Below are 13205 nucleotides of genomic sequence, written 5' to 3' on the forward strand. Positions count from 1 at the left end.
TGGGAAATAAATGCAGCCCAGCAATTTTTTTATTCATTCGTGGGGCATGGATGTTAATTTGATCTTTTTCTTCACCCTATCTGCAATACGATATTTTGCATCCTCACCTTTCCTTCTCCCCCATGTACTCTATGAACGGTACGTTTTTGTCTGTTTAGTGGGTAAGAAACAATACTTTTCACTGTATCCCAATATATACGTGACAATAAATCAAATCAAGGGACTGCACGGACATGACTGGCCTCCTGTGCTGTAACCATAACATGATATACAGTTCAACATTCTTCAAATTACTACAGACATTTGAAACTAAAAGAAAGCTTGGAATGCCGAATTCACACACAAACACATTTTACTCACTGACTATCAGAAGCAGGTTAATATTCAGATATATTTCCTCAGGAACAGAGCTAACTGGGTATCTGCATACACAAATCATCAAAGGCGGCAGGGTAGGTTGTGGAACTTAGTTTTTTTTTTAAATTTTAAAAGCTCTTCTGGGCTTCAGATATAGAGTTAGAATAGGAACATTCTATAGGAAATAAGGAATTGGAAATATTTCTGAATACTAAAATGCCTCTTTCGGCACGGCACGGTAGCACAGTGGTTAGCACTGCTGCTTCACAGCTCCAGGGTCCCGGGTTCGATTCCCGGCTCGGGTCACTGTCTGTGTGGAGTTTGCACATTCTCCTAGTGTCTGCGTGGGTTTCCTCCGGGTGCTCCGGTTTCCTCCCACAGTCCAAAGATGTGCGGGTTAGGTTGATTGGCCATGCTAAAATTGCCCCTTAGTGTCCTGAGATGCGTAGGTTAGAGGGATTAGTGGGTAAAATATGTAGGGATATGGGGGTAGGGCCTGGGTGGGATTGTGGTCGGTGCAGACTCGATGGGCCGAATGGCCTCCTTCTGCACTGTAGGGTTTCTATGATTTCTATGATTTCAGTGCAGCAACAACAAAATGCAGTTGTTAGTTTTTGACAGGGTTCCTAATAGTCGAGTAGGATACAGAACCAACATTCTACTGCAGACAGTATTAACAAGTGCATGGCACAATGTATTTACACTATTAATCTGATTTGCATTTAGTTTTTGACATGCTTTAAATATATTAATGGCAACATAAAAGATGAAGTGAAAGGGAGGTAACACTTGACTCTTTCTAAAGTGAACGTCAATGTCTCCAATCATCCCATTTCAACGCGACGCTCCAGCTCCTTACCAACATGGTGTTTGTTTGCTTGCAAAGCCCGTTCGAGGGTGGCAGATAGTTGTTGGTAGATCTTGTGAACCGCACCCTGAATATCCATCTGAATGTTTCTCTTGGCAGCCCGGATGCCATCCTAAATGATCAAATTAACGAAGCTTTTACATCTTGCTTGTTCCGTGCTGTTCTTCAAATTAGTACCACAAAATCATTTATATCAACCCGAGAGGGTTTAGCATCTCATCTGAAAGACGCACTCTCAACAGAGCAGAAACACTCCTTCAGTCTACTGCATGGGCAATGGTAAGCCTTTGGAATAGGACTCTAAACTACAATCTTCTGCCTCAGAAGAATAAAAGAGTGCTAACAACAACCGTGGCTGACACTTTGATAAATTTTAATTTAGTTTATAAGTTGAGTTTAAGTTTATTTATTAGTGTCATAAGTAGACTTATATTAACACTGCAATGAAGTTACTGTGAAATTTCCCCAGTCGCCACAGCCCGGCACCTGTTCGGGTCAATGCACATAACCAGCATGTCTTTTGGACTGTGGGAGGAAACCGAAGCACCCGGAGGAAACCCACGCAGACACGGGGAGTATGTGCAAACGCCACACATATAGTGATCCATGCTGGGAATCGAACCCGAGTCCCTGGCACTGTGTATTTATTAGTCACAAGTAAGGCTTATATTAACGCTGCAATGAAGTTACTGTGAAATCCCCCCAGTCCCCACACTCCGGCGCCTGTCCGGGTCAATGCACCCTAACCAGCATGTCTTTCAGACTGTGGGAGGAAACCGGAGCTCCCGGAGGAAGCCCACGCAGACACGGGGAGAACGTGCAAACTCCACACAGACAGTGACCCAAACAGGGAATTGAACCCGGGTCCCTGGCGCTGTGAGGCAGTAGTGCTAACCACTGTGCCACCGTGCCTCAGCCATCTGTACGTCTGTTCTGCCATTCACACATTCTGATCACATAATGGACACTTTTAGAACCTCGCTCACCCCTCTTTATCCTCATTTACTTTCCCTTTCTCCTATTACACCCCTCCACCCTTATACTATAAATCTTTTCTGATTTTCTTTGCTCTTAGCTCTGACAAAGGGTCATCCAGACTCGAAACGTTGGCTCTATTCTCTCGCCACAGATGCTGTCAGACCTGATGAGATTTTCCAGCATTTTGTGCTTCAGATTCCAACAACCACAGTATTTTGCTATTTTAATTAATGTAAATTTTAGAACTCAGAGAAAAGGGTCTATTTGCAGTTATTTGCAACTGGTTAACAGTGTCTAATAAAGTATGTGGTGGTTTTGTATGTGGCATTTCCATGGGTCACCTCAATCTTTTAAAGCAAGATTCTTAAAGTAAAAAGTAATTCAATAAACTGGAGCCTTTGCGTAAATCAGCCGACACGGTGTTTCAGATTATTCTCAGTCACTCCCTAATCTGATGACGACATTTGGTGCGTACCTGATAGTGGTGAAGTTGGACACTCTCGCCTTTGATTCCCGCATTTCCCACTGTGCCCAGGCCAAAGCATCCTGCTAGGAATTGTAACCTGACTGAAGTAAGCAAGGAAGCAGAGTGGAACCATGAAGCCAGGCAATTATTCCCCGTTAACTGGCTGCCCTTTTCTTCCATTCCAGAAAGCAACACCAGGATTTGATGAAGTGCTGCCAGACGCAGCTAATTAAAAAAAAAGATGGACAACAAGCATCACTTGCACAGCTTCATACTCAATTAAATACTTCACATCAATAACTGAAATAAACTTATTAAAGTTGGCTTTCTGACCTCTGCACAAAGAAATTTAAAAGAGGCTATTCACCCAACCAGCCCGTGCTAGTATTTACTCTCTATGCAAGTAACAAGTTGTGAAGAAATCTTTCTAGCCTGCTCCGTAAGGTTACATCCCTTCATCCCACTGTCCTCAACTGCCTCTCCAATTACTTTTTTAAAAATTATTTTTATTCATTCGTGGGGCATGTGCGTCGCTGGCTGGCCAGCATTTATTGTAAGAAGTCTCACAACACCAAGTTAAAGTCCAACAGGTTTATTTGGTAGCAAAAGCTACTAGCTTTCGGAGCGCTGCTCCTTCGTCAGGTGAGTGGGATTTCAGTTCACAAACAGGGCATATAACGACACAAACTCAATTTACAAAATAATGGTTGGAATGCGAGTCTTTACAGGTAATCAAGTCGTTACAGGTGCAGACAATGTGAGTGGAGAGAGGGTTAAGCACAGGTTAAAGAGATGTGTATTGTCTCCAGCCAGGACAGTTGGTGAGATTTTGCAAGCCCAGGCGCAACGCCGGCATCTCCACATCACAGCATTTATTACCCATTATTAGTTGCCCGAGTGCAGTTGAGAGTCAACCACTTTGCTGTGGCTCTGGAGTCACATGTCGGCCAGACCAGGTAAGGATGGCAGATTTCCTTTCCTAAGCTTCCATTAGTGAACCAGATGGGTTTAAATGCCGAATGTTGACATGGTTTCTGCTGCAAGGGGTTAAAGTCAATGGCCTCACAATTTGGTGAAGAAATTCCTTTGTTCCAAATATCATTTAATTCTGTACCATGGGTTTTTACTCCCGGTCCCTCAGCTACTTAAAACAGTACTTCTTTCTACCATGTCCATCTTTTCATAATACTGAACACTTCTATGACATCATGCTGTAAAATGCCATGTTCCAATGAAAAGACAGTTCCTTTTCCAGGGTCATTCTTTGTATTGTAGTTCACCCGCCATTTAATGTCTCAATATCTTTCCTGCAGTCTGGAGTCCAGTAAGGCACATATACTCTCGCTAAGGATTTATATTGGGTCATCATAACTCCATGGTTTTTATATTTTCTGCCTCAAGTGTTAAAACCTAGAATTCTATTCATGTTTTCTTCAATAATCTTATCAACCCGATAGCCCAATTCCTTCTTCCATTCAGAGGGTTTTTTAAGGTCTAAAATGAATCGAGGTGAGGGGCAGGAGGTTTGGGGGGGGGGGGATGTGAGGAAAAACCTTTTTATCCAGAGGGTGGTGACGGTCTGGAATGCGCTGCCTGGGAGGGTGGTGGAGGTGGGTTGTCTCACATCCTTTAAAAAGTATCTGGATGAGCACTTGGCACATCATAACATTCAGGGCTCTGGGCCAAGTGCTGGCAGGTGGGATTACGTGAGAGTTCAGGTGGACTCGATGGGCCTTTTCTGCGCTGTATGATTCTATGAATCACCTTACATTAACTCATCTAATCATCTCAGCCCAAGGGCATCAATGCCAGAGTTCTCCAGGGTAGTGTTGTAGCCCCAACCACCTTCAGCTGCTTCATTAATGACTTTTCCTCCTCAGAGTGTCACTGGCAAGGGCAGGCATTTATTATCTATCTGGTGTAGGTACACCCACAGCTGTAAGAAAGGAAGTTCCAGGTTTGAAGAGCGATATATCAGGGTGGTTTGTGGCTTTTAGGTGGTAGAGGTTGCAAGTTTGGAAAGCGCTGTCGAAGCAGCCTTGTTAATTTGCTGCACTGCATCTTGTATATGGTACACACTGCTGCCACTATGCACCAGTCATGCAGGCTGTTTTGTCCTGGATGGTGTCAAGCTTCTTGCGTTGTTGGAGCTGCACCCATTTAGATAAATGCAAGCATTCCATTGCCCTCCCAGCTCGTGCTTTGTAGATGATGGAAAGGCTTTGGGGTATTAGTCAGCCCCTGAATTGTTCTTTATGTTTCTGGTCGACGGTGACCCTCATGGTACACCGAATGCTGAAGGTGGTGGATGGGATGCCAATCAAGCGGGCTGCTTTGTCCTGGATGGGGTCAAGCTTCTTAAGCATTGTTGGAGCTGCACCCATCCAGACAAGTGGAGAGTATATGCCACATGGATGATGGAAGAAGTTGGGGTGTTCGCTGATGATTGCAGAGTGTTTGATCCCATTTGTAACTCTGAAGCGCAAGACCTGGACAATATTCAGGCTTGGACTAAGTAGCACTCCTGCCACAAAAATTGCAGGCAATGGCCATCTCCAACAAGGCAGTGTTAGGCAGCTCCCCTCAATGGCATCATGACTGTTGAAACCACCATCAACAGCCTTGCAGTCACGACTGATCAGAAACTTAATTCAACCAGCCGTATAACCGCTTATTCAGTAGAGGCTGATTATTCTGCAGTGTGTGTGCATCACTTCCTGACTTCTCAAAGCCTTTCCACCATCGACAGGGTACAAGTCAAGGAGTGCCACTCACCTGATGAAGGAGCGGCGCTCCGAAAGCTCGTGCTACCAAATAAACCCTGTTGGACTTTAACCTGGTGCTGTGAGACTACTTACCAAGTCAAGGATGTGATGGAAAACTGTTTGCTCGTCTGGACGAGTGCAGCTGTAACACTCGAAAAGCTCGACACCATCCAGGATAAAACACCTTGAACGCAATGGGTACTCACAACAAAATGCAGTGCAGTAAAGGTTTCTATGGCGGCACCTCCCGAACCAGTGACCTCTCCTTCCTAGAAGCACATGGGCAGCATGCATTCGGGTACAATGCTACCTGAAATTTACCTTCCAAATCACGCTCCATCGGACTTGGAAAAATAGTCATTCCCGCATGATTATGGAGTCAAAATCATGGATCTCCATATCTAACAGCAGCGTGGAAGCACCTTCACCACACAGACTGAAGATGTTTAAGGTGGTGGCTCACCACTACTTTCTCCAGGTCAATTAGTATGGTTAATAAATGCCTGCTTTGCCAGCAATTCCCAAGTATTATGAATTGATTAAAGGTACACTGACCTAGAAGTTAAGCCCATATTGACCAGTAAGGAGTCTACTTCTAGCCTGAGATTCATCATCCAAAATACTGGGCAAGGACAAACAAGAAGCGCCCTCCCCCCACCTGCGACAAAAGATCAGCGACTTAACCGGCAGGGGTGATAATATTCTCAACCCCATATTAACACAATAAGCCTCCCACCAACCTCCACAAATCACTGTCACCTCAAGTCCAATCCCATCTCCCAAATACTCCTGATCCCACAAACCACTGACCCTTCCCAATCCATGAACCATGGGCTGAACCCTTACTGATGAGCTAGGCCCTGATCCCTGAGCGTCTGAAATGGCTGGAGGTTATCTAGCGACTATTACCATAAATAATTAAGTATCTTCTGTTTAGGTGGGTAGGTCAGGGCCTTTCATGCATCGGTGCAGACTCGATGGGCCGAAGGACCTCTTCTGTACTGTGGTATTTGGTGCTTTTTAAACTATTATAGAAGAAACCAAAATGCCTGATTTTTGTCTGAACAAAAAGCACCGTGGATTTGGCAAAAGCGTAAAAGCAAAATAACCTGTAAAGTGTGAACCACATTTTGTGCGCCAGACTTCATCCAATAAACCTAGGTATAAGTCCAATGAAACATTTTCTCTTTTGTTGCTCATTTAGGAAGATGTTTGCTTAAAAATTGCAGTGTGACAGTTAGGGGAATGGTATTTAAATTGGTGGGGGGGGTGAATGATCAGGCAGGAAGCTGCACCCCCTCATGGACTAATTTGGTGAGGGAGGGTGGCCTTCCCATCCAGATGCCAATCAAGGCTCTTAAGTGGGAGAAAATGCCAACTAAGGGCCTTGCCCCACAGTCGCTATCATTCAAACAGTGGCGGGAAGGGGAAATCACCATTCAGGGAGGCAGGCGTTTCCCTCAGTGTCAGGCACTCAATGTCTGATTGATGGACCCAGCAATGGGAAGGTGGGAGGCTACAGAGAGCCACCCTACTACACTTGCCTCCAACACCCTGTCTCCCATTTCACTGGTGACCTCCCCCCGCCATCCCCAAACCACATTAAATTCTTCCTCGAGTCCATATAGAGCTTTTAGAGTCAGACCTTTACAGCACAGAAAGAGGCCTTTTGGCCCATCATTTCTGTAGCAGCCATCAAGCACCTATTTATTCTAATCCCATTTTCCAGCACTTAGTCCGTAGTCTTGTGCACTATGGTGCTTCAAGTGCTCATCTAAATGCTTCTTAAACATTGTGAGGGGTCCTACCTCTGTCACATGTGAAGTGTGACTGACTCCATTTGGTGGCTACCGTGACTTCTTTGAAAGAGTTATTTTCTCACATTTTTATGTTTTTAACCGATTAAATCATTTCTAATTGAACCTATGACAATCTATTCGTGGACTGTTACCAGAAAGCTATCATAAGGATGGAGGTGAAGGATTTTAATCTGTCTGCACTTCCCGCTGCCTCGGCAAAACAGCCAGCATAGTCAAGGACCCCACGCAACCCGGACATTCTCTCTTCCACCTTCTTCCATCGCACCTTCTTCCATCGGGAAAAAGATACAAAAGTCTGAGGTCACGTACCAACCGACTCAAGAACAGCTTCTTCCCTGCTGCCGTCAGACTTCTGAATGGACCTACCTCGCATTATGTTGATCTTTCTCTACACCCTAGCTAGGGCTAACACTACATTCTGCACTCTCCTTTCCTTCTCTATGAACGGTATGCTTTGTCTGTATAGTGCGCAAGAAACAATATTTTTCACTGTATCCCAATAGATGTGACAATAATAAATCAAATCAAATCATTTCATATTGAGGGCAGGAAGGAAGCTCAGTGGCTAATCATAAATTTTAGCACATCCTGGTAATGTCTCAAAGAAATTATGAAATAATGAGCCATGAAGATTGTCTGATAAATTTAGTGACAACATTGAGTCTAAACATCAACTCAACAGGTAGACCATTTAGAGACCATTTTGCCTGTACTGCGCTGTAATGTTCTATGTTCTATAATAGTGTAGATTAGAGGGGCTTTAGATTGGTACCACTGGTCGGCGCAACATCGAGGGCCGAAGGGCCTGTACTGCGCTGTAATGTTCTATGTTCTCTATGTTCTAAAGATGGTGGTATAGTGCTAATGTCACTAAACTAGTAACCTAGAGACCAAGGCTAAAACTCTAGGGATCAAAGAATCCCCACAGTGCAGAAGGAGGCCATTCGACCCATCGAGTCTGCACTGACACCAATCCTACCCAGGTCCTATCCCCACTTAGCTACCTTGCTGATACCTCTCACCTATCACATCCCAGGACACTAAGGGTTAATTTAGCATGTCCAATCAACCTAACCCGCACATCTTTGGACTGTGGGAAGAAACTGGAGCACCCGGAGGAAACCCACGCAGACACGGGGAGAACGTGCAAACTCCACACTGACAGTGACCCAAGCCGGGAATCGAACCCAGGTCCCCGGAGCTGTGAGGCAGCAGAGCTCGTCTCAGTAATAGTTACCAAGAAATATCATCGATTGTTATAAAAGTCCAACTTAGGGAGGGAAATCTGCCATCTTTACCTGGTCTGGCCTACATGTAACTTCAGGCCCTCAGCAATGTGGTTGATTCTCAACCGCTCTCTGAAATGATCTAAGCAAGTCACTCAGTTCAAATACAGTCCTATCTAGTTACTTCAACACCGGGGCGGCAGGGTGGCACAGTGGTTAGCCGCTGTGGTTGACTGGGCTGGGCTGAATACAGGCAAGAACACCCATTGCTTACCTCAGATCTAAGTTGCTGCTGCTCCATGGCAATGAGGATAGCCTGGGGGTTGGAGGACATGTTTTCTTCAGGCTCCTTAAAACCTGAGGAAGTTCCCACACCCCCACTCACAAAACTGACAATGTTTTCAATGAACGTGTGGATCCCAAGGGACTGATTCAGATCAAAATCAGATGCGTTGTACCAGGGGGAAGAAGCAGCGTAGGGCCGATCTCTGCTGTGCTTCAGCCGTGTCCAGGTCGCTCTCAGTGAGTCTGTTGGGCTATAAGGAGGTCCTGTGGCATATGCAACAATGGGAGAACATAAGCAAAGATGTTTACATGGAAGAACAGTCAATATAAGCTCTCATCTATTTATACTGTAACAAGCAAACTGAAAACAAAGAGTCATGCATAAAGCGGATTTAAATAAAAATGGCAGAATCTTTTATTCCAAATGAAACAGTATGTTAGGGAGAAAAGGAGGAATTACTGGCCATCTGGTCTTGGAAGGATACCAGCTAAAGATTTTGTATGCTTTTTTTTTGGGGGGGGTGCTATTGTACAAGCTCATTGCAAACCTAAGCAAAATACAAGTGAAGTTCAACCATAAACTGTAAAGCCTAGTCATTACATTGCTTAAGCTGCGATTTTTCTGCCGAGGCAAAGCAGTACCAACACGATTAACCATCCATCCTACTGGCCCAACAATCATGGTGCACAGCAGATGGGACAAACCAATGCTGCTACAATCAAGGGATAGTACGGACTGTACATGGTGTAACATACGTGGGCAAGCTTTAAGCTTCAGGAAAAAAAAAAGGTTAAACATGCCATCGTTTACTTGCTTGCAGCTCCTCTTGTTTCTGGGACTCAACTGGCCAACAAGGAGTAAACACACTACCACATAAAATCAGAAGACAAAAGGAGACATTTGATACAACACATGCTTGGAAAGTCTACGTGTGAAGCAGCTGAGTGCTTTGGGCATTAAATAACCATGAGAAATTCTCTTCATCCACTCGAAGATTGCCCACCAACAGTTCAAGCAAACTGGAGTAATACTACTGCCCTGCCATACTAAAGTAATAATTCTCAGGCAGTTTTTACACTGATCATTCTTGCATAGCTACTTGCAAGCATCAAATAATTTGAAGATGTATTAAAATAGCACGGAACTAAATCTAAGCTCGTTAAGCAGTGAAGCATTTGACAGTTTACACAGATCAAAAAGTGTACTTTTTCCACACTGGGCACAAAGTAGGAACTCAAATGTGTTTCCTGTTTTCTTCCCAAACACTCGGGGTGGAATTTTCCTGCCGTTTACGCCGGTGGGATTTTATGGTCCCTCTGTAGTGAATGGAGATTTGGCCAAGCGCCAAATTCTCCATGCTCGCTCGCTCTCAGCAATGGTGGCGGCGGGGCGGGAACGGCCGATAAATTCCAGCCCAAAACACGATCATAAAAGCAAAACACAGCTGGAAATCTGACATAAAAACAAGACGCTGGAAAAACTCTGGCAGCACCTATGGAGAGAGAAACTGAGTTAGCGTTGATTCCAATAGGACTCTTCTTCTGAGCCATAAAATTCCAAAGAATCACACTGGCTCCATCATTGGCCACAATTATGTAGACACAGTCGGGGCAGCTGACGGTAATCGCAAATTGCAAGTTTGATACACATTATACTCGAAATTAAACACAAAAGAACAAGAACAAAGAACGTTACAGCACAGGAACAGGCCCTTCGGCCCTCCAAGCCTGCACTGGCCAAGCTGCCCGATTGAACTGGAAACCCCCTAACCCTTCCGGGGACCATATCCCTCTATTTCCATGTGATTCATGTATTTGTCAAGACGCCCCTTAAAAACCACTATCGTATCTGCTTCCACTACCTCCCCCCGGCAGCGAATTCCAGGCACCCTCTGTAAAAATTCTTGCTTCGTGCATCTCTTTTAAATTTTGCCCCTCGCATTTTAAACCTATGGCCCCCCCGAGTAATTGACTCTTCCACCCTGGGAAAAAGAGAAGGATGAAAGGTTTTCCAAATGGCTCCAGTTTAGTACCAAAATACAACTTATAAAATTAAAACTATGCAACGAGGTTTATGCAAATCAATTAAACAAAGGTGAAGAGTTCTGGATGAAACGATACAATATTCTGGAGCAGTCCATTTCAGCATTACAAAAACATCTAAATTCCAAAAACAAAAGAGATCTACACAAGGCTCACCTCGTTTTCTCTGGACTGATGCCAAATCTAAGTCCACATCCACATTTCTTCTGGAGTTCTTTAAAAAAACAACAATAATGAACAATTAATGAAATGCACAAGTCAGTAAGTCGTAAAAGAATTGGCAAACGTTATTTCCATTTTAAAATAGGGGCGCAAAGTTGTGACTTTATCTTTAGTTGCTGACTGGTACAGCGGAGTTTACTTGCCAGGGAAATCATAGAAACCTACAATGTAGAATGAGGCTATTCGGCCCATCGAGTCAGCACCGACAACAATCCCACCCAGGCCCCATCACCCCACATATTTACCCCACTAACCTACGCATCCCGGGACAAGAAGGGGGCAATTGAGCATGGCCAATCAACCTATCCCGCACGTCTTCGGAGTGTGGGAGGAAATCTGAGCATCTGGAGGAAACCCACGCAGACACGGGGAGGACGTGCAGACACCACACACGGACAGTGACCCAAGGCTGGGAATCGAACCCGGGTCCCTGGCGCTGTGAGGCAGCAGTGCTAACCACTGTGCTGCTTCCAAATGAGCAAGCTCAAGACATCACTGAAATATATTAATTGGTACAGCCAGTGCTCCATTCTGACATGTAAAAATACAGGCTGACTAATGATTAAAACATTAAAATCTTTGATTAAAATTTTAACTTCAGTTAATCTTGGTTTTAACTGCATCATACAAGTACTTTATTATCTGCTTAAATTTGTTTTATTATTGATGCTATCATCCAAAAAAAAATGCAAGATAAAAAAATCTAGTTTTCCTATTTCTGGATTCATATAAATCTTCTGTACTTTTAACACAAGTGCTGGGGCCCCATACATGCTGGTGAGTCAACCATCTAATCAGTGCTTGCAACGTAGATTAGCATGTGGAAAGATGAGCTGCTCTTCACATTCTTGGTGGGAGACCTCAGGACAGCGAACCAAGTTTAAATTCAGATGAAGAATGCCACCTGTCAGCATGAAACAGAGGTCATGTCAATTGATAGCTTTCACTCTGACAGTGCGGTGCAGCCAGGGAATTTATCACTTGTGGTATCAGAGGCAAATTGTGCCAATAGCCAATGAAGGGTATTAATACCTCCAAGTTAAAGTCAATTCCTATCCTATGTAAATATTACTGAGCCAAGTGCTTACTATATCTGTATGGCCTAAACTTTAAAAACTTGCGTCAGATGTTATGGCGTACCATATTGACGAGTGAAATCAGAGCAGATATTCCTCTCCTCTTAACTACTGAATATCCAATCTCAGCTACAGTTAAACAGTGCCCCAAGCCAAGGTCAAGTGTCTGCCTGGAGTGTGAGGGACTATCTGGCACAGTGGTTAGCGCTGCTGCCTCACAGCGCCAGGAACCCGGGTTCAATTCCGGCCTCGAGTCACTGTCTGTGTGGAATCTGTACGTTCTCCGTGTCTGCGTGGTGCTCCAGTTTCCTCCCACAATCTAAAGATGTGCGGGTTAGGTGGATTGGCCATGCTAAATTGCCCCTTAGTGTCAGGGGGACTAGCTACGGTAAATGCATGGGGTTACGGAGATAGGGCCTGGGTGGGATTGTGGTCTGTGCAGGCTCGATGGGCCGAATGGCCTCCTTCTGCACTGTAGGATTTCTATGATATAAAAGGTACTCACTGTTCTCATACATCTCACAATGAGTGATATTGGCTGAAACCAGAGAGCAGGTCTATCTGGTTGATGTTAAGGTACAACCCAGTTAGAGGTTGCCAAAATGGTCTCGCAAACCACTCAGTTCAAGGACAATTAGGAATGGGCAGCAATCTGCTTCCAATTCAAATATAAAATTTACCCCTCGTCCAACCAACTCAAAGGTCAATACCAAAGCTGAACTAGGCAGAGTTTTAAAATCAAAAGAACCTAGAGTCTTAGAGCCATAAGATACAGAGACCTGGAGGTTTTCATTCAGCTACCCAGTTGAAACAGAAAAAGTGCACTGTTCAGATATATGGGCTTGTCAGTGACGTCCACATCTCATGAAAGAAATAAAATATTTTATTTGTGTCACAAGTAGGCTTACATTAAAATTGCAATGAAGCTGCTGTGAAAATCCCCTAGTCGCCACACTCCGGTGCCTGTTCGGGTACACTGAGGGAGAATTTAGCATGGCCAATGCACCTAACCAGCATGTCTTTTGGACTGTGGTATTACAATGTAGTAAGAATGAGAAGGTTGTGGGTTCAAGGCCCACTCAAGGACTTGAACACAATA

General features: G+C 44.4%; 1 protein-coding gene across 1 annotated transcript in view; it reads right to left on the reverse strand.

The window, feature by feature from the left end:
- herc1 (HECT and RLD domain containing E3 ubiquitin protein ligase family member 1) overlaps positions 1-13205 on the reverse strand; it is a 265419-nt gene that overhangs the window by 132148 nt on the left and 120066 nt on the right. Inside the window, exons 25-28 of the mRNA XM_078199818.1 lie at positions 10965-11022; positions 8755-9029; positions 2679-2894; positions 1217-1337 (exon numbers count right to left, since the gene is read on the reverse strand). Coding sequence (XP_078055944.1) covers positions 1217-1337; positions 2679-2894; positions 8755-9029; positions 10965-11022 — 670 coding nt within the window. The remainder of the gene's footprint in view (positions 1-1216; positions 1338-2678; positions 2895-8754; positions 9030-10964; positions 11023-13205) is intronic.

This window comes from Mustelus asterias, chromosome 29 (assembly GCF_964213995.1).
Source record: "Mustelus asterias chromosome 29, sMusAst1.hap1.1, whole genome shotgun sequence".
Classification (NCBI taxonomy): Eukaryota; Metazoa; Chordata; class Chondrichthyes; order Carcharhiniformes; family Triakidae; genus Mustelus; species Mustelus asterias.